The following is a 21,381-nucleotide window of genomic DNA, read 5'->3' as shown; positions in this document are numbered from 1 at the left end:
AGAACAGATTTGCCACATCCCATGGTGAATTTTTTTGCAACACCAGAAGGTTTTTTTTAAAGAAGGGGCTACTGAGAGTTGTAATGTAAGCACTGCAGCCTCAGTTGGACTAGAAAGGGAACATCAATATGGCTGCTCAAACACTTCTAGCTTCATCAAAAGTGATAATAATAAGATATCAGCTATTAATTTTTGGCTAGTATGTTTTCCAATTGTGACTACTAGAACAGTTTTATGTAATAATATCCAGTCATTAAATCTATTAGATTCTCTTATTAAATAGACACTAGTACTTATAACAAATATTAATATATTATTTATTATATTGTGATATATTATGCACTAATAAATAATAAACATTTTTCTATGAAGATACTGCTATCTTAATATTAAAAGAGCTTGCCATACCCAGTGCACTGAAAGGAACTCAATGTTTGCTCAAAAAGTGAAAAATTCCTAGGGTTTGTGTTAAATGTTGGAATGTGTGACTGTACGCTCCTCTTTTATTTGGGTATAATGTAAATGACGATTCATAGGCACATTGCATGTGTATAAAATATATTTTCTTTAGTCCAAATAAATCGAAACACAAATAAATTGAATGTCAAAAGCAAGACAAATAGCAAAAGATGACACATCCAGAGTGAAACATAAACACATTCATTCATATATACAATATTTTATTTAGATGCTGTTTATGTTTGGCCTGTGACTGATCATTTGTTTTGTTGAAAATAAATAAATGAGTCTGTTACACATCACAAAAAGTAGGTCGCCTGGACTCCATGCAGCTTAATACATAAAATCATATATGTAAATCCCCTGGCATTGACTAAAGTATGAAAACTGAAGTCAAAGCTAGAAATCTGGAAGAATTACAGATAAAAGTTCCATTAGATCAGCTCTGGATCAACATTAACTGATCACACTGTCATCTTGCCCATAAAAGCCTTATTGAAATAAGCTAAATATACTTTCAATTACAGAAATATACTTGTACTTTTATAAAAGCAGTAATATTTTAATATTTCATATATATTTTAAAAGACAAAGTGTTTGTATTTGTACAAAAAACGCACATAGTTTCCCTTATGAAATTTTAACAGACCTTAAACCGCCAATAAGGCAGCTCTGCCCATTCACACAATCACACACAAATCAATCATCACTTTCCACTTGCTTCCTCGTCGCTGTCGTCCACTTCCTGGATTATGAGATCGGCTCCAGAATCTTCAGCCAGATCATCATCATCCATGACCCATGTAATTTGCCTGTTTTCACTTATGTCCTCTTCCACACCCAACAATAGTCCTTCCTTGTCCTCATTTCCATCCGTTTCATCTGTGATTAAATCATTGTAGCCGCTCTCCTGAATGCAAACGTCACACAGCCTGTATTTGCGGGTCCCTTCACTGACCACACGTCCACTGACTTCAGTTACATGCCGCTTACACTTCCTGCAGACCAGCTTACGGGCCTGATGAATCTGTGAGTGTGATAAATGGAGAAGGTGTATTTTAGATCTCATGTCAATATAAATTATTCGTCTGATGGGCAGAAACATCAGCCATGTACTACATGCAACACTGTAATAATGTTGGGTTCCACACAATTCTTTCATGTTGTCTCAACACAAATTTATTTAAACAACTTCATTGTATTATAAATTTAAGCAGATTGTATACAAAACAATTAAGTTGTCAAAAAAAAACTCAAGAATTTTGATGTTTCCGCTCATTTTAAATAAGATCTTTTTTTTGAGTGAAGTATATGGAAAGTCATTTTAACATTAATTAATTTTCCTTCAGCTTAGTCCCTTAATTTATCAGGGGTCGCCACAGTGGAATGAACTGCCAACTTATTCAGCATATGTTTTACGCAGCGGATTCCCTTCCAGTTGCAACCCAGTATTGGGAAATACCCATACACCCTCACATTCACACACATACACCCTGGCCAATTTAGTTTATTCAATTCACCTATAGCGCATGTCTTTGGACTGTGAGGGTAGTACATGCAAACTCCACACAGACATGCCAACTGACCTAGCCAAGACTCGAACCAGCGACATTCTTGCTGTGGGGCGACAGTGCTAACCACTGACAATAACATTTCATATATGAAATACTAGTACTAGTACTTATTTATTACACACTAATGCTTTTTCATTAGATACAGGTACCTTATTTTTAGATAATACTAGTACCTATTAAACAGACACTAGTACTTATTCATTACATATTAATGATTGATTTAATTCTGATTATCTAAATTTTAAGTAGATAAAAAGTTTGAAAGGTTTTCAATTTTCTACTATTCGACTATTCAGTTTAAACTCAATTTTATTCCAAATGTGACTAATACATATTTTTATATATTAGTATTTGTTCAAGTTATTCTTTAGATACTAGAACCTATTATTGGATGCTATAACAATTATTACTTATTAAAATTAATAAAGGGATTATTGTGATACTAGTTTTAAAAAAATAATAATTTTACATAAAGAGATACCAGCTTGGGGCGGTATGGTGGCGCAGTGGTTAGCACTTTTGCCTCACAGCAAGAAGGTCGCTGGTTTGAGTCCTAATTGGGTCAGTTGGCATTTCTGTGTGGAGTTTGCATGTTCTCCCCGTGTTTGCGTATAATAATAAAGAGACTAAGCCGAAGAAAAATTAATGAATGAAAGCTCTTATTTATTACAAGCCAGTGTTTAATCATTGGATACTAGTTCAGATTTATAGACTCTTTTGATGCATTTATTGGTCATCTGCAAGTTTTTATAATATTCAGATTTTTAAAAAACATTTGTATATTTATATGTATTTGTGCATGGCTGTAGCGGACATTTTAATAGTGGGGGTTCAGCTTTATGAGATCCAAAAGTTAACGTTCATATAATTATTAATCACCTGTTTCTAAATGGTCTGTCTCTAAAAGTGAGGGGGACATATGCCCCCGTCCCCCCGGTTGCTACGCCCCTGTATTTGTGTATGTATTGTATCATCTTTGCATCAAATTACGACAAACTAATTACAGTTTGTGCAAGGTGTTTCTAATGCAGCGTCTATGGGGCAGGATGGTAAATTTGATGTTGTTCCCTATTCTGGCTGCCGTTATCAGTCTCACACAATTTTTTTTCCTTTTTCTGAAGGTCTTGATAACACCATCGAGGAGGTTTTTTGTAGTATTTCAGCAAATAAGATTTAAAAAACTATTTGTTGTACTTTCTTATTCACTGCCCTCTAAGTTTACCCAACCATGACGACTTCTGCTGCTGAGAAAACCAGAAATGTGAAAAGGATCCATTAGTCTGTGTGTTAATTAGACATAGTTATTAAATAGATACTAGCACTTCAATAGACACCAATACATATTTATTAGGTGCTAGTAATTATTTGAAATATTAGTGAGAATTTTTATTTAAAGTTTGTTAACTGAGCTCTACTCTTGCTATTCTGACTAGTGCTGAAAAACAGCTGATTAATAAGTTAAGAATGGTTATTGTTACTTTTAAAGTACCTATAACTACAAGATAAGTACTATCTAATGAATAAATGGGTGGCTCAGTGGTTAGCACTGTCGCCTCACAGCAAGAGGGTTGCTGGTTTGAGTCCCAGCTGGGCCAGTTGGCATTTCTGTGTGGAGTTTGCATGTTCTCCCCGTGTTCGAGTGGGTTTCCTCCGGGTGCTCTGGTTTCCCCCACAGTCCAAAGACATGCGCTATAGGTGAATTGGGTAAGCTAAATTGGCTGTAGTGTTTGTGTGTGAATGCGAGAGTGTATGGGTGTTTCTCAGTAATGGGTTGCAGCTGGAAGGGCATCCGCTGCGTAAAACATATGCTGGATAAGTTGGCGGTTCCTTCTGATGTGGCGACCCCTGATTATTAAAGGGACTAAGCTGAAAAAAATAAATGAATGAATAATGAATAAATAAAATAACCTTTTAAAGAGATACTAATGTTAGCACTGATGGTCTTGTGAGAAGTGCGCTTACACTTAGGATTTCGAGACCCAAACTGTCAAAAAAGACAATAATAACTCTAGTACAGTAAAAATAAGCAATAGTACACAATGAATTACCACTAGTTGCTGATAAATAAGTAATAGGATTTAATGAAATAGATACCAGTACCTGAAAAGTATGTGCTGTTTAAATTACTAGTAGCCTGAAAACAGATCAGTTGATAAATCATTAAAACGGCTTGCCATATAAGCATGATGTGAACTGATGACCGGCAGTAACAGGATGTCCTGTATATCATGTGGAGGTGTGAACGAACCGAACACGAGTGTGAAGTTTTGTGTGTTTTCTCACCGTCTCAAAGTGGCTGCGCAGGTGCTCCAGGCGGGTGAAGCGTTTGCTGCAGGCCTGACAGGGATACGGACGCTCACCTGTGTGACAGCGGAGGTGACGCTTCAGATCTGCCTTTCTCTTTACTGTATGAGTGCAGAACGGGCATTTGTAGCGCATAGAGGGAGTGGCATCTGAGACAGAGACACGAACAATGGCTGTAAGCTCCTTTACATGCATCACTACATCAGAGAATTATTTTGAAAGCTTTATATCAGAACTGCTCTTGCTACTCAGAATTTTCTGAAACATTTCACAATAGAGATACAGAGAAAGAATGAGAGTCAAGAAATGTGATACAGGTCATAGAGAGAGACATTTCTTGCATGCAACTTCTATCTAATCTGTTAATTAAAACCTTCAGTGGCTTCTGTTGCAAAATATGATTTGGATTTGTGCAATATGAACATACTTTGTGGGAGGCAGAGAAAGTCTTGCTGGAGTTCAAGAGATACAAAAAGCTGTTTATACTACAGTTAAAAAATTTAGGTTGGCTAGAAAGATAGATGTATTTTTTTTATAGATGAAACATTACTGTAATTTAAATGAATTTTAAATGTTTTAAAACAAGCTTCTCCTGCTCACAAAGGCTGCATTTATTTAATCAAAAATACAGTACAGATTGAAACATTGTGAATTGTTATTGCACTATAAAATAACTGTTCAAAAGTAGTTTATCATTTAATAATTTATTCCACTGATTTTGGTGATGAATTTTCAGCTTCATTACTTCAGTCTTCAGTGTCACATGATCCTTCAGAAATCACTCTAATATTAATTATTATTATTATTATTATTAGTATCATTATTAATGGTAATAGTAATAAAAGCAATAATGATTGGAGTAATAATTTCATTTGAAACTACATACAATAAGAAGCAGTTATTTAAAATTTTAATAAATATTTAATCATTTTTTTACATTTAATAAATGCTCCCTTGATGAACAATAATTTTCTTTAAAAAAACTGACCCCAAACTTTTGATGGTAGTGTATATTTAAAATGAAGATTGGACAGTTTTGCTATGTTTTAGTTCATATGCTTGCCATGACTGCATTGACTGATCTAATAAACAGCAGTAATATTGTCAAATATTTCTCTTTAGTCTTCTTCAGTTTCTCATGAACCTTCAGAATAATTCAACACACACATATGCATTGCACAATATTATAAAATTTGTTTAGTAAAAACACTAGATTTTATTCAAGTTCATGAAACAAGATGAACTTTTAATTATTCAAAATTATACTAGTAATTTTCCACCAGCATGTTATCTTTTTTAAATTACATACACATATATGTTAGTCAGAATTATTAGCCCCCCTTTGATTTTTTTTGTTTTTTAAATATTTCCCAAATGATGTTTAACAGAGCAAGAAAATTTTCACAGTATGTCTGATAATATTTTTTCTTCTGGAGAAAGTCTTATTTGTTTTATTTTGGCTAGAATAAAAGCAGTTTTTAATTTTTTAAAAACCATTTTAAGGTCAAAATTATTAGCCCCTTTAAGCTAGATTTTTTTCGATGGTCTACAGAACAAACCATCATTATACAATAACTTGCCTTATTACCCTAACCTGCCTAGTTAACCTAATTAACCTAGTTACGCCTTTAAATGTCACTTTAAGCTGTATAGAAGTGTCTTGAAAAACATCTAGTAAAATATTATTTACTGTTTTTATTAGTGTTACTAATAAATATTATATTACTGTTACTATTATGTTTAGAAATGTGTTGAAAAAATCTCTCCGTTAAACACAAATTGGGGGGGGGAGCTGATATTCAGAGAGGTTAATAATTCTGACATCAACTATATATATATATATATATATATATATATATATATATATATATATATATATATATATATATATATATATATATATATATATATATATACATACACTACCCCACTCCTTTCCCTAAACCTAGGCCTTACAGGAAACATTCTGCATATTTACATTTTCAAACTACTTGATTCTGTTTGGGTTTTGAGCTGTTATTCTCATGGAGACCAAACCATTTTCCCACAAGGTCAAAAATGGCTGGTGGAAATGCTATACATGTGAGTACATTTGGTTCCCACAGAGTAAGGAATACAAGATACACACACAAACTCACTCCACACACTCACCTTTGTTAAACATCCCGACCACCCCAACAATGGAGGGCAGGTTGGCATAGAGCTCATCTGCTTTCTGCGAGCAGTGTGACACCACCCCCTGCAGGTCAATGAGGGAAGTGTCTTCTGCCACCAGGCGACTGGAGGCCGTCCTCTTCCTGCTCCCCCTCCTCCTGCGTTCAGGGAGCACTGAGCTGTACTGCTCCTCCAGGCTGGACTGTGCAGGAGAGTTGTGCTGAAGTCCTGACGGCTGCGGGCTCGTCCCTCCAAAGTCCTCCTGCGGCTGATCATCTTCCTGCTCCTCGTCCCACAGTCGGCTCTGAGAACTCATGCTGACATCACACATGTTGGACGGCTCAATAGTGCTCTCACGTCTGTCCTGAAGAGAGCTGTTCTCAGACAAACACAGATACCGATTCTCATCTTCCTCTTTCGTGCTGATCTCGAGGAATGACTTGATGAAGGCTTTGCAGTAGGAAATGACGTCGTTCATCTGCAGGTAGCTCGCAGCTGACATCACCTCGATGACGTTTGAGCTGTTGAGCTCCAGCTGACCGGAGTAAATGAAGTCCAGGATGATGGTGAAGATATCGGGGCTGAAGACGTCGAAAGAGGCACTTACAGAGTCAAGGGTGTCTTTGGCTCCCTGAGTCAGGAGCATCCGGAAATATCCGCTGCTGCCATACAGGACGTTCCGGTGTGCATGGAAAATCTGGCCCTCCACCATAACACTGCAGTCACAGAACAGCTCCTGCTTTCTCTGCTGGTCCAGCTGCTTGAGCAGACAGCTCTGGTGAATGGCTGACATGTCTGCACTGGTCCATTTGTTAACAGGCCTGAAAGACAAGGAGTGGGGGAGCTTCAAAATCTGTTCACTTTTAGAAACTGTTTAGTAGGACTATGAATGTTAAGCCAAATACAGGCCCGTAGCCAGGGGGGGTTGGGTGGTTCGAAAGACCACCCCCACACTGACAAAGTCCAGAATTTGACCCCTATATGAGCTCATTTATCCCATTTTTGAATGCTATGCCATCATAAATTATGAAAATTATAGGTACACTGCAAAAAAATGCTTTTCTTACTTAGATTTTTTGTCTTGTTTCTATTCCAAATATCAAAAAATTCTTAAATCAAGAAACATTTTCTAGACAAGCAAAAAAAAAACAAACTGTTTTGGTTTAAGAAATAATGTGCCAAAATTAAGTGACTTTTTCCTTAAATCAAGCAAAATAATCTGCCAATTGGGTAAGCAAAATAATCTTATTTCAAAAGGAAAAACAAGATTATTTTGCTTACCCCATTGGCAGATAATTTTGCTAGTTTTAAGGAAAAATTCACTTGCTTACATAGAAAATGCTTCTTGATATAAGAATTTGTAGATATTTGGACAAAAAATTGAAAAGCATTTTTTTGCAGTGTAGAATAAGACTTTAAGACAAATTTAATTTTTAATTATTCAAGTTTTACCATTTTACCATGCGATTTTTTTTTATATTTCTTGTTTTTTTACTTAAAATGCTAATCTCATAACAATGTTTATAAAACTGGATTAATTTACAGTTTCAAGTCAAATTTGTAAATAAATACTTTGTAGTAAAATAGAATGGTGAGCACTTTGACACAGTTGTAAGAAACATTTATGATGCATCAAAAGTGTTGTTGATCACCATCCGAGCATCCAATCTGATCAAAAAAATAGGTCCACTTTGTCAGAAAAAAGAACCACCCTTTTTAATAGGCTATCTATGGGCCTGAAATACTTTGTGTGGGACAAACCCCCTGCCTGCACCCAGTAATTAGAAATGGCCATATTGTTTATTTGTGTACTTGAAATGGATGCTGCACTATTTGTTGGCAGAATGACATTGTTTTTAAAAGGTACAATTTAGCCTGCTCTGCCTCAGTTGTGTGTCTAACAGTAGTCAAAACGACGGCCAATCAAATCAAAGAAGGCAGGCTTTACCAACCAGCTTTAATGGCAACAAATTTAAAATCTAAGAAGAAGTGTCTTATAACACAAACGGGAAGAACCATCGATCATTTCCAGTCATGCAAACAAGAAGATTCATTCAGAGACCATGAACATGCAAACTCCACACAGAAATGCCAACCAGCAACCTTCTTGCTGTGAGGCGACAGCACTACTCACTGTGCCACAAATCTCTCTTTTAAATGCATATTTTTAATAGGAAGCTATACAATATTATATTTGTGCATATATATTAGGTCTGGAGCTAATCTAACAAAATAACTTACGATAACGGTCCTAAAACTAGTACACCAAAATTTATGTTATAGAAAAATATTAAATTTAAAATTTAAAAGAGGAAAAAATCAAGAGAAGCAAAAAATAGAAAAACTTATTTGAAATTTGTAGGTTGTAATTTTTTTTGCAATATTTTGCTTTAATTTAATTGTATTATCTTTCAATTTGTAAATATGTTTATTATGTTTATTAATATGTTTATTAATATTAGATATTATGACTTTATTAAATATTATTTTAATAAATATCTATGTTTAATAAATCCGTTTTGTTTAAATACATTTCCTATATTCACTGAGAAATGAATAAACAATATTCTTTTTCAAAATGGGGTAACAGTTGTGCTAAGTACTGTATAAGCACATTTAAAAATATTAGCAAAAATGTGTATATATATATCTTATATATCCTAATTTTAGTCGTTTTAGCATATTTTAAAGTTTCGTCTAATTTTAAGGCATCTTGAGTAGTCTCTGTAGTGCTCCGGTCCCTGGTTAAGAGCCACTGTGTGACGTAATGGCAGCTACTTGACTTTGTGAGGAGGCGGTAAAGCCCCGCCCACTGTTCCCTGACTGGATGACACATCTGTCAATCACATACATTCGCTGTGGAAGAGGCAACACCCGACTTTGCGCATCGGGTAACGAGGGAGAGAAGCAGGGAGAGAGAGAAAAAGAGAACGATATGCTGAAACAAGGAGAGAAGAGAAGCACGGGTTACGCTTAAAACACGAAGAGAATAAAGAAAAAAGGGACGTTCATACTGTGGAAATAAATCTCTCCATCGTTCGTCTCCCTTCGCAGCACGCGCACACAAATACAAAAACTGGGTTACAGTGCAAGACATTTATAAATAAATAAATTACCAACCCAATTAACATAAACCCATATAAAAACGTGGCACCACAGAAAACGCTTAAAGTCATATGATATTTAACCCACTGCGCCCTTTTTGTGCACAACGCCCGTCGGAAAAAGTAATATCCTACCTGAGGTACCGCGCACACACTCCTGTGCTCTACTAAAAGGAGATTTGAACACTAAACACACATTTCGTTTCTTTCAATGCGACTCAGAGCTGTCAGATAAGGGGAAAGCGGCAGCGGGGTGGTTTCTGCCAAGAGCCCTGTCGTCCGCGCAGAGCCGCCCACCGAACCGAGCTCAGCTGGAATCGCTCCAGACCGGATTTTAAACGCAAAACACCCGTCTTCGCAAAGACCCCCATTACTCTTTTCATATTTCTGATCACCTGAGCTCGGACGACCCGCGGGTTGGCACTGAGCCTCGCTGCTGGTCCCCGTCGCCCACCCTCTTTACCCGGGCACCGTTTCCCCCGGTCTCCCAAACATAATACTCACAGATGCCCCGCGTCACCCGCGCTCCGGTACGGTCGACATGTCCCACTTTCACACACCATCTCCATTTCTCTGCCGACTTTGGATGTATTTTTCCAGCTTTTGTTATCAGGGCGAACGGCTTTCACTTCCTGCTTTGCCCGAAAGACCGAAACCCGTTTGTGCTGGAAAAAACGTTTTGCTGACGTGGGTGTCCGGAGCGCCCGGGACCGGAGAACTGCTTAAAGCACACGCGCCCCCGTACAGCAACCCCTGCACATTTACACGACCAGCTTCTGCCCTTCAAAATGAAAAAATGGCTCGATTTATGGTGCTTTTCTGCACTGTGTTGACCCGGTTGTCTCTAATAGTGCAGGGTTTTAACAATCTTTTAAACGCCTCAGACCCAATATAATAATGCTGTGTGAGGACCACTACAGTAAATAGTAAAAGCTATAATTTTTTTTAATATGATGACCCTTTTTATTTTACAAATTTAAAATTTTATATTCTAAAAATGTAAAGAAATATTCTCATATAGGCCGGCCTACAGTTTTATTTATTTACTTATTTTAATAATGTAATTTTCTTTTTATAATCGCATTGGCATTTATTTGTCATATTGCAATAATTCAGCCACATTTTATATGATTTATATTAATTTGATTACTTTTAATCAAATCTGTATTTTTTTATATTAGCCTAATGTTTACCTAAATCATGGGTCTCTAACTCAATTCCTGGAGGGCTGCAGCGCACAGTTTTGCTCCAACCCTAATCAAACACACCTGATACAACAAATCAAGGTGTTCAAGACTACTAGAGACTATTAAGCAGGTGTGAGTTGGTGGTGGTTGGAACTAAAATCTGCAGAGCTGTGGCCCTCCAGGAATTGAGTTTGAGACCATTGATCTAAATAAAATGTTAATTATTTAATTTAATTGTATTTTCTATTTCAGTAATTCAATCTTTTGCATTTGTAATGCTTTTTCTCCAAACATTTCTACCAAGTTTACTAAAACATTAACACAATTTCTTCTAATATTTACATATAAATGAATATAAATGTAACTCATATAAAACACATTTATAAGCAAGGCTACAAAAACGTGAAAACGTTGGCCCCCATCAACAACAACAAAAAACCCAGCAGAATTTCTTTCTAAACAAATGCAATAGTTTTTATTATTTCACACTGATAAGGAAGTATAAAAAACTCTGCATTGCAAATAATCCATTCAGTGTGTTTTAATAAAAGTGAGATGACATAATAACAGTGCACATTCAAGAAGAAAAAGAGAAAGACGTTGAATCAGATGGAATAATTTGTTTAGCTTCAAGTTTTCTGATAGAGGATTTTACATCCAATTAATAAAAATGAAAGACTTCAATGTCCCACTTTGGCTTCATTTTTTTGTCATAGGTGCAATTCCCTTTATCCCATTAGAATTGGTCTACATTCATCCAGCTTCAAGGTGTTCCATTACTGAATCCTGTGGGATTCTGGGATTGCCAGCGCCACAGATCCTCACCTGTGTGATGAGATGAAACAGTCGGATTAATCGAAAGCTGCAGTACTTCACAGCCCATTACACTCTCATCTGTTTATGCACATGGAAAAATTAAGATGACACGCTGAAGGTGAACAGGGTAAGAGAAGCCAAACTATCCCAGTTGATTCATTAACCCTTTATAGGGCACTCATTAAAATACTGATTGATTATTACAAGACTTTTGAAAAAAATACTGTAATCAATATCAGAGAAGTCTGATAAAGGGTTAAGAATGGCAAACATTTTTTGTATTACTAAGTTTTCTCAAATGTTAGATTTAAATACACCCCCATTTCATTAAATGTGTTAAAATGCAAATATTGATAGCAAGGGTGTAGATTTGCTCTTGACATTGGTGGGACATAAATCCCTTTAGCGCATGCATAGTACAGCACAGATTCTCTTTCATGCTTTTAAAAACATGAATAAAGGTCTTTAAACACTTAATAACACTAATAACAATTAATGAAACACATCCCATACTGCAAAGGTCAATTTACATGATTTTACTGCAATCTGGCTTTGAGGAGGTACGAATGTAGAGAAATATAGTGAGGCACGTAATGCAATTTAACCATTTTATCCAGATTATTATTTTTCATAATCATGAAAGCCAAAATCAAAACTGAATTTCGATTAATTGCACAGCCTTGGTTATTATTATTATGGTAAACTCCTAGTGAACTTGACTTTAAAAACTTGACTCTTTGAAAAGTTGCTACTTATGTCCACGTCTTGTACAGTGAAGGAGGACTAGAAAAAAATCCTTGTTTTGGTGCTTCTCACATTCAAATGTAATTACAGCTGTCATTAACAGCAAAAATAGGCCCAGCCAATCACACTCTCCTTGTGTGTTTTATGGGAGGAAGGACCCAGGAAGAGAATGTGATTTAACCCTTTCTGCATGTCTAGGTTATTAAGGGTTGATGAAGCTTTGTTTAATTTTGAAGGTGATTAAATTATTGGTGTGGACATTTCAGTAATTGCTGGATATTTGTGGGGACACATCCCTTCCATCAATGCCAAATTTACACCCTTGATTTGTAGCACAAAAACGTGAACATTGATGAAATTCTTACAATTCTTGTTCAGTTAATGTATTTTTACACACCAGAGTCTACTTTTTGTTTCATAGGTTTTTAAGGCGGGGATTTTGGGAATCTCTTTTTATTGCTGTATAATTCTGAAAATAAGACTGTAAAATTATGTATGCATATATCTGTCGGTAAAAATCTTCAAAAACAGATATAAATAAAACTGTAAAGTTTGGTGTGTATATACAGAAGTGATTACGTTTACATGGACATGCGTTGCTTTTTGAATGTTCCTTTCATGATTCCATTTTACATGTTTTAGCACATAATTCGATTTAACGTCATTGTATCCACCACGCTATCCACATTTACTCATGTAAATGCTTCATGTAATTTGGATGTAGTTTCATTTTTGTCAACTTTAACTGTAGTTTGGCACTTTAACTTTCATTCAGGAATATTTCATGCATGCCCCCATGACAAATAAAATATTGGATGAGAGTATGAACTGCTGGAAGAGTGTTGTTTTAATTGAATTTGATATCGCACGCCATATGGGAAGAAAAAAAAACCTCTGCATTTTGCCGTGTATGTGTCTGTGGTCCTTTACTGACTCGGTAGGTGCAGAAAATAGTGTCAAGCAGCCGTGTGTGTGTGTGTAGACTGTCCTATCGCAAATTGCAGTGAAAAATCCTACATGATGGTAATAGTTTGATTGCGGTGTTTACATGTCTGTACTGCACTTCAATAAGCAACTATTAAAAAAACAAAACAAAAGCCATACTCCACGTGTCCTAATCTGATTTCTCTTTAGTTCCATTATGACCTTAATCGTATTAAATTAATCAAAACTCATGGTATTGATCAGAGTATTCTCTTAATCAGAGTAATGTCTTAATCGTATTAAAATCGAATTATAGGTGTCCATGTAAACGTTGAATTTCATGACAAATGGCCTGAAATATGTATTATAAATAATTATGTAAATTAAATTAAACACTTAAATGTGTATTTTGTATGTTTTCTTTCCATTAGACTGAATATTGACATCATAAAGAAAGTGGTTTGGTGCCGAGCGTCTCGATTTGACTTGACACCTACACATCCTCTCCAGGTCATACTCAGCCTTCCAGCCCAGCTCTTTCTCTGCCAGACTGGGATCTGCATAGCAGGAGGCCACATCACCGCTCCGGCGTGGGGCAATCTGATACGCAATCTGAGACCAGAACAAAAAAATATTACAATTAAAGGAAATCCAAAACACAGATGCAAGTATAAACGTCATAAAGGTGAACTCAGACTGTGGACGACACCAGCTTCAGCTCTCACCTTTCGACCTGAAGCTTTTTCCATGGCACTGACCATCTGCAGCACTGAGTAGCCAGTGCCCGTGCCCAGGTTATAAACCTACACACACACATACAGCACAGAGAGGTAAGCCTGATGGAGGAAATGATGTGAATAATGAAGCACATAAATGAAGAGAAAATGTCGTACTTTACACCCACAGCTGTCCTTCAGTTTTCTGACCGCAGCAATGTGACCTTTAGCCAAGTCAACAACATGGATGTAATCTCTCACACCTGCCCAGAAGAAAAAAATATATATCAGTGTGCTTTTCTGACCAAAAATTAATTCAAAGAAATGTATGAGCACTAAAGTAAAATAAACTGGGGGAAAATGGAATTAAACAAAATTTCACTTCAAAATGGACAAAATAAAAATAAAATATTACTTTTAATTTTAGGCTTAGAGACTTGATATATTAAAAAACGTGTCACAATCTGATACCACATAATTATACAGGTGAATGTAGGCAGCCTTAAACGAATTGATATACAATTTAATTTAAACATAATTGATACTTTTACAGTGATTTTTTTTTCATTTTATTATTATGAAGTGGCAGCTCGGTGGTGCAGTGGGCAGCACGTTCATCTCACAGCAAGAAGGTCGCTGGTTCGAGCCTCAGCTGGGTCAGTTGGCACTTCTGTGTGGAGTTTGCATGTTCTCCCCATGTTCGCATGGGTTTCCTCCGGGTGCTCCGGTTTCGAAAAATGAATTGGGTAGGCTAAATTGTTTGTAGTGCATGTGTGTGAATGAGTGTGTATGAATGTTTCCTAGTGATTGGTTGCAGCTGGAAGGGCATCCGTTGCGTAAAACATATGCTGGATAAGTTGGCGGTTCATTCTGCTGTGGCTACCCAAGATTAATAAAGGGACTAAGCTGAAAAGAAAATAAAGGAATGAATGTAAAAGAAAGTCCGTTTTTTTGGAAGTTTCCATTTTTAGGCCACCAAAATGCGAATGAATGAATTATTAGGAAGTGTTTTAATAAATCTATGCATTTTTTACTATTTTGCAATATTCCTATTAACATTAAACTATATGTTTTAGTAATTTTATATCCTTGTCATTAAAAGTTCTTTAATACTTAGATGTAATTTAAAGCTTTCCATTTAATTTTATTGACATATTTTATAGCATTGATAAACATTTTAAAATAACTTATTTTTAGTTTTTATGTTTAGTTCTTCATTTATCATTCATGTTTTATTTAAGTTTTTTTCCATTCATAAAACACAGATCACAAGTTTTATTTGTAGTACACAAAAAAAAAAAAAGAAAGAAAGAAAGAAAGAAAGAAAGAAAGGAGGACATAACAATAAAAATCAAACTAGAAAAACAACTGATGCCCCCAACCTCACCTGTCCCATCGGGTGTGCTGTAGTCATTTCCAAACACATTCAGATGTTTTCGTCTGCCAATGGCAACCTATCACACACACACACACACACACACGCACACACGCACACACACCACACACACACACACACACACACACACCACACACCACACACACACACACACACACACACACACACACACACACACACACACACACACACACACACACACACACACACACACACACACACACACACACACACACGAGAAAGTTCATTACAACAAGAAGTAATTTAATGGTGACTGTGTTCTGGGGCATCGATTTATAAGATAATCAAAGAAAAGCACAATAAAAAACATAAACATATCATAATGCATGCAAACTACAGCGACTATAGATGCACATAGCAAAAGAGACTGAAAAAACTAAAGTACTGAAAGTTATAGCAATGAGAATGTTTTCTAATGTCCGTCTACACCGATGTAGGTGTCAAAAAATAAGAAAAAAAAACCCTCAAAAAACTTCACTTTGGTGTTTACCTGGGCAACATAAGGCAGAAGGTTGTTTGGGATTCCCTGTGGATCTTCCCCAATCTGACCTGAGATGTGAGCGCCAATGGGATTGAAGTACCTGAGCAGCACAGCATTCCAGTCCTGCAGAACATATTAACAGTCACACACTCTACACAGACTGATTAATGTCACAAGAGTGTTTATATTTATAAAATGTGACTTTATAGTTATTGTCATACCCAGCATCACTGGCTATACATGGCAGATACTTGTTAAACATTGAACATTGAAATATCCAAATACAAACAAACAATCTATCAAAATAAACTTCAGCAAAAATAAAACAATTAAGAACTAAATACTGATGGAATATAAAGGTTTACAATTTAATTTAGGTGCAAATGTCACAAGATGGTACTCACTAAAGTAAAGCCAGACATAATTTATTTAGCTATTTCTGCACCCAATTTAAAAAAAATACTAATAAAATAAATAAATAAAAATTGGAGGAAATATTGCAGAATGACTTTATAGAGTACAGGAGTTGAAAACCTAACAAATGAATTTTTTTAGTCTTAAATTTTATTTAAGTTTTACAATGAAAATCTTAATAGAATAAGACAGCAACAATAGGTTAACAAATAAATAAATAAATAAATAAATATGGTCTAAAATCTCAGAATATATAACCACAAACTGTAATGTACACAAATGATCTAAACAGCTGTATAATTTTCAATAATATAATTTCAATAAACACTGAATAAAAATACATTAAGATATATTTACATTAGTAAATAAACAAAAACAGTGACATTTCTGTGGGGACAGACTCCATCTGGGCCTACTCAAGTTAAGTCAAGTCAAATCAAGGTGAGCTTTGTTCTCATGTGTGGACATGCAGGACCATGGTCTTGCATAAATAAACATAATCATAAATATGAACGTGACACTAGCCATAAAAGATACCTTAAATCTATACAAAACTAACATACTGGAGTGGAACACCAACAATACTAACTATAGATATACTACACATCTTTAAACTATACACATAACTTAAGTCAGACTATAGGGCTACTTTTACATAAGACAATATTGTGCAAGATATTGTGCAAAGGAGGTATTTAGGGTAATAAAAACAAGTAGTGCAACATAATTTGTAGTACACTAACAAGTAAATGTTGTTTTACTTATGGAGTCCTTGTAAGATGGAGTGCAAGTAAAGTGTCTGGTGCATAAGAAGAGAAAGTGTTTGTCTTAATATGTAATGTTATAAGTGTTTGTCTACCTTCTCTGCCGTGCACTGGTCTCTGATCATCTCCTCTATGAAGTATTTGGTCTTGCCGTAAGGGTTTGTACAGCCGCCCACAGGATGCTGCTCATCAATTGGGAGTTTCTGAGGATCTCCATAGACGGTGGCGGAGCTGCTGAACACCAGATTACGCACCCCGTGAGACTGCATCACCTGATTTATATACACACACAGGGCCACAGCCAATAAAGCATTCCTTGAAAGCTGAAAACAATAACATGCATACACAGACTGCAAACTGGACTAAATCTGCATTTCAACAATCAGATTCATTTGGACACTCCATTCGCAAAAATACACAAATCCATGCATGAGGACGATCCATGCAAAGAGACAGATTTCTTACCTCCAGCAGATTGATGGTTCCTGTGAGATTGACTCTGTAGTATCGCAGAGGCTGTTCTACTGATTCACCCACAGCTTTCAGACCTGCAAAGTGCATCACTGCATAGAAAGAGTGCTGGACAGAGAGAGATGAGAGAAAACGATCATTATATTTGACCACTAGGGTGTGCTGTAAACATTATTTTGAAAGGGGGGTTCAGAAATGAGAACATTGATCTGAAGGATTTGTCAAGAAAAAAATTAAAACTTAAACAAAGAAACAAACAAACAAAAGCAGAGATAGTGTGAAAGAATAAAAAAATACAATAAAATTAAATACAAAAACTTTATATACTTTTTATTATGTAAATCAAAAATATAATAAATAAGACAGCCACGTAGTCACTGAACAAAAGTAGATTATAATACATGAAAATATATAAGAATATGAAGAATAATTAAATTATTTAACTAATTTTATATAATTAAAGGGATCCATTTACATAATTAAATACTCATGCTATGATTGAATGATCAAACATAAATTAAAAAGTATAAATAATAAAAACAAAAACATAGGGCATGTTGCTGCTGAATAATTAAAAAGAAATGTAAATATATTAAACATTTTTTAGATATTTAGAATCTATTATAACATTAAGAATAATTGTTTTTAAATAAAAAAACTTTATAAAAACATTAAAATTGTTTTTAAGCCAGTGGTTAGCACTATTGCCTCACAGCAAGAAGGTTGCTGGTTCGAGCCCCGGCTGGGTCAGTTGGCATTTCTATGTGGAGTTTGCATGTTCTCCCCGTGTTCGCATGGATTTCCTCCGGATGCTCTAGTTTCCCCCACAAGTCCAAAAACATGCACTATTGTGGCTGAATATTAACAATAATAATAATAATAATAATAATTATTATTATTATTATTATTATTATTATAACAATACTACTAATACTTCTAATAATAGTACTAACCCTAATTTAAAACAAATTATAGAACAAATAAAATATGTATATAATATAATATTTACATAATAATAATAATAATAATAATAATAATAATAAAAATAAAAATAATAATAATAATATATATTTATTTTAAATACTGAAAATATAAAATACAAATATATTACAAAGCAATCAAATATATTACAATTTTACCATTTTGAATATTTTTTCCAGTCCAGGTTTATCCAGGAGGTCGAGCTCATGGAACTCAATCTGAGTATCTCTAAACTTCTCTATCCTCCGCAAGCTCTCAGGTACATCCCCCTCTCCTCAACAAAACACACAGAACATACACACATCACTATCAGCTGCAATAAACAAATCTGTTACCAAAATAAACAGCAGTTTCATTACAGAATTATTATTATTATTTTGTATATTTAACATTTAAAAGCAACACATTTTAATTAATTTTATATTGGAAAATAAAAATGTATATTATGTTGAATATTCCATATAACAAAAAAAAAAAAAATTAATTTTACTTTCATTTTTACTCAGACTGTCCAATACCACACAAAGCCTGACTGTGTTTGCAGGATATTCCGGAAGCTCTTCATATAAAGCGGTGGAATTTCACTGAAGTCTGCTCACCTCTGACAGCATTACTGAAGTTGTCAATGACCACAGGATGAAAGCCAGCCTCTATGAGCTCCACAACACAGTGGCTTCCGATGTATCCTCCCCCTCCAGTCACCAAGATCTTCTGACGCATGTTGAGAGCCTTCAGCGCAGACACACAAAGGTGAATTACTGTAGTTACCAGATCATTGTTCACAAGTATGTGGGTGTGTCATTTTCTAACTCAACCTGTACTACGTGTGCACTACGTGGCTTTATCTTCACCTGCAGTATCCTGGATCAATGGAGCTCTTTCATTCATTCATTCAGTAAGACACAGCAGACAAAAACACTTTTTCATTTCACCTCTTAGATTCAGGACTTTGGGCTTTACATTACAAGTATTTTTTACAGTGTAATGTTAAGAAAACATCCAAAATGCTCTTTTTTTGTGTTACTTTGGTTGCACTTTATCAGTTTGTGTCTGTAGATTTCAGTTGCAATATATATTTTAAAGGCTGTTTTTTTTTCAATGTGAACCATAAATCTAAACCTCAACAGCTCTTACATACTAACTTCACATTTTAAATCACGTCTATGTGTTCTGAAGGTTTTTGAGGGATTTGTTCATACTTAATTTGCCTAACTATATACTGTTTACCATATAGTATAACTATTTTCCCTACAAATATTGTGAAAATTGTCCTATTTTCCGGCTGTTCACAGTATATTCCACATTATGTATAGATTAAAAAAAAAGAGATCCCAATCCCCCTGCATAAAAACATTTGACACCGTGTCAAAGAAAGAAAAATGAACAGGAATATCGATTGAATAAAGCTTCTTTTAATAAAATAAAGCTTTACTTGCATATGTAAACATCACATTTAAAAATGTACTATACAAATGCCTGCAATTATTAATGCAGTCAATCAATTGGGGAAGTACAATGCTAAAGTTAACCATTAGTTACCCTATTCACCTGTAGTATTTTTGCATTAATGACCGTCACACCAGTGTTAATCACACACCAAGATCCGCATAAACGTCCAAATTACGATACAATTTGATCAAATCATTCTTACTAAGTGTATACACACTGACTGCAGTAACTTTATTAGTCACCTGACTGAAGAAAGCAGTATAACCTGTGAGCTGTCAGAGCAGACAGACAGTGTATGTGCGTGATTGTGTCAGGTTGTAATGTTCACACTCACCGTGTCGATGGAAGCGGATCAGGAGAGTTTTTAGGACCCGCGACTGACAGGAGATTCACTGACAGACAGACGAACACAGTTTACTACTCGGTTTATTCATTCGCGCTTCCTGGTTTCATGGACACGTAGAAGAGTGCGAAGCCAAAAAAGTCTGTATAATTCACTTTCAAAGTAAAAGTCTTTTATGTGTCAGTAAATATATTTTATTATAAAATCTATCTATCTATCTATCTATCTATCTATCTATCTATCTATCTATCTATCTATCTATCTATCTATCTATCTATCTATCTATCTATCTGTCTGTCTGTCTGTCTGTCTGTCTGTCTGTCTGTCTGTCTGTCAATCTTTTATCTCTATTTCTTTAATTAATTGATATACAATCTATCACAAAGGTTCAGTTCATGTATGAGGGTTGTGTACATTAAACCAAAACTGAAAAAAGCCTTAAGTTAATCTAAGATTCTAATGTTATATGCTGTATAATGCTATTGGGGTGTCCAAACATGGTGCTGGAGGGCCACTGTCCTGCACAGTTTAGCTAACTTGCCTAAACACACTTGCCTGGCAGCGTATTACTAATAAGACTTGCAGTAAGATATTTTATGTCCGTGACATTGTTTGTGTCAAAATGTATAATAGCCCAGTGATAAGTTTGTCCAAGGTTATTTAATAAAAGCTGCTTAAATACCCCTAATTTAACATCCAGAACCGAGTTTACACCCCCATGTTGAGTGATACATGCTTATTTGTTGTAGGCAATTGTACATATAAACAAACGCTTAAAATTATTATTGAAATATATAGTTTTTGTTATAATTTACATGTAAAGTTAACGTTTGAGAGTCCTCTATCAGCGTTTTCCACGACGACTTTTATTTTGGAAAATATTATTTCTTAAAGGAGCAATGTTTTCCCTTACGTACACAACTTCCACAGCTTACTTCTTGACGATTGTTTTAAATCATATGCCAGTCAGCTGGCTTATTCGGTTATTTCAAAACAGGAAAAGTCACCATAACCATCAAATCAGCGTTTTTGACTTAACTGAAAGCTGCACTTTCAGTAGACGTTATGAAAAACAAACG

The 21,381-nt window shown here is 35.2% G+C and overlaps 2 protein-coding genes across 4 annotated transcripts; both read right to left on the bottom strand.

Moving 5' to 3' along the window:
- Positions 1 to 663: 663 nt before the first annotated feature.
- zbtb8a (zinc finger and BTB domain containing 8A) lies at positions 664 to 10,359 on the bottom strand. 2 transcript variants are annotated; one of them, XM_056476919.1, is made up of 4 exons: positions 10,100 to 10,359; positions 6,489 to 7,312; positions 4,317 to 4,486; positions 664 to 1,486 (listed from the first exon to the last, which is right to left on the bottom strand). In XM_056476919.1, the coding sequence occupies exons 1-4, from the start codon at positions 10,162 to 10,164 to the stop codon at positions 1,166 to 1,168; spliced, it is 1,380 nt and encodes a 459-aa protein (XP_056332894.1). In that variant the 5' UTR covers positions 10,165 to 10,359; the 3' UTR covers positions 664 to 1,165. The 2 variants fall into 2 exon arrangements, with proteins under 2 accessions (XP_056332894.1, XP_056332895.1); XM_056476920.1 differs by lacking the exon at positions 10,100 to 10,359 and adding an exon at positions 9,731 to 9,951.
- Positions 10,360 to 11,308: 949 nt separating this feature from the next.
- Positions 11,309 to 20,421, bottom strand: gale (UDP-galactose-4-epimerase). 2 transcript variants are annotated; one of them, XM_056477585.1, is made up of 11 exons: positions 20,294 to 20,421; positions 19,110 to 19,239; positions 18,669 to 18,784; positions 17,524 to 17,637; positions 17,154 to 17,330; positions 15,890 to 16,003; positions 15,370 to 15,436; positions 14,160 to 14,245; positions 13,992 to 14,069; positions 13,764 to 13,878; positions 11,309 to 11,607 (listed from the first exon to the last, which is right to left on the bottom strand). In XM_056477585.1, exons 2-11 carry the CDS (start codon positions 19,228 to 19,230, stop codon positions 11,546 to 11,548), a joined length of 1,050 nt encoding a protein of 349 aa, XP_056333560.1. In that variant the 5' UTR covers positions 19,231 to 19,239; positions 20,294 to 20,421; the 3' UTR covers positions 11,309 to 11,545. The 2 variants fall into 2 exon arrangements, with proteins under 2 accessions (XP_056333560.1, XP_056333562.1); XM_056477587.1 differs by having other exon boundaries at positions 18,669 to 18,781.
- Positions 20,422 to 21,381: the final 960 nt, after the last annotated feature.

This window comes from Danio aesculapii, chromosome 17 (assembly GCF_903798145.1).
Source record: "Danio aesculapii chromosome 17, fDanAes4.1, whole genome shotgun sequence".
NCBI classification, from domain to species: domain Eukaryota; kingdom Metazoa; phylum Chordata; class Actinopteri; order Cypriniformes; family Danionidae; genus Danio; species Danio aesculapii.
This window is presented reverse-complemented; position numbering and strand designations above follow the sequence as displayed.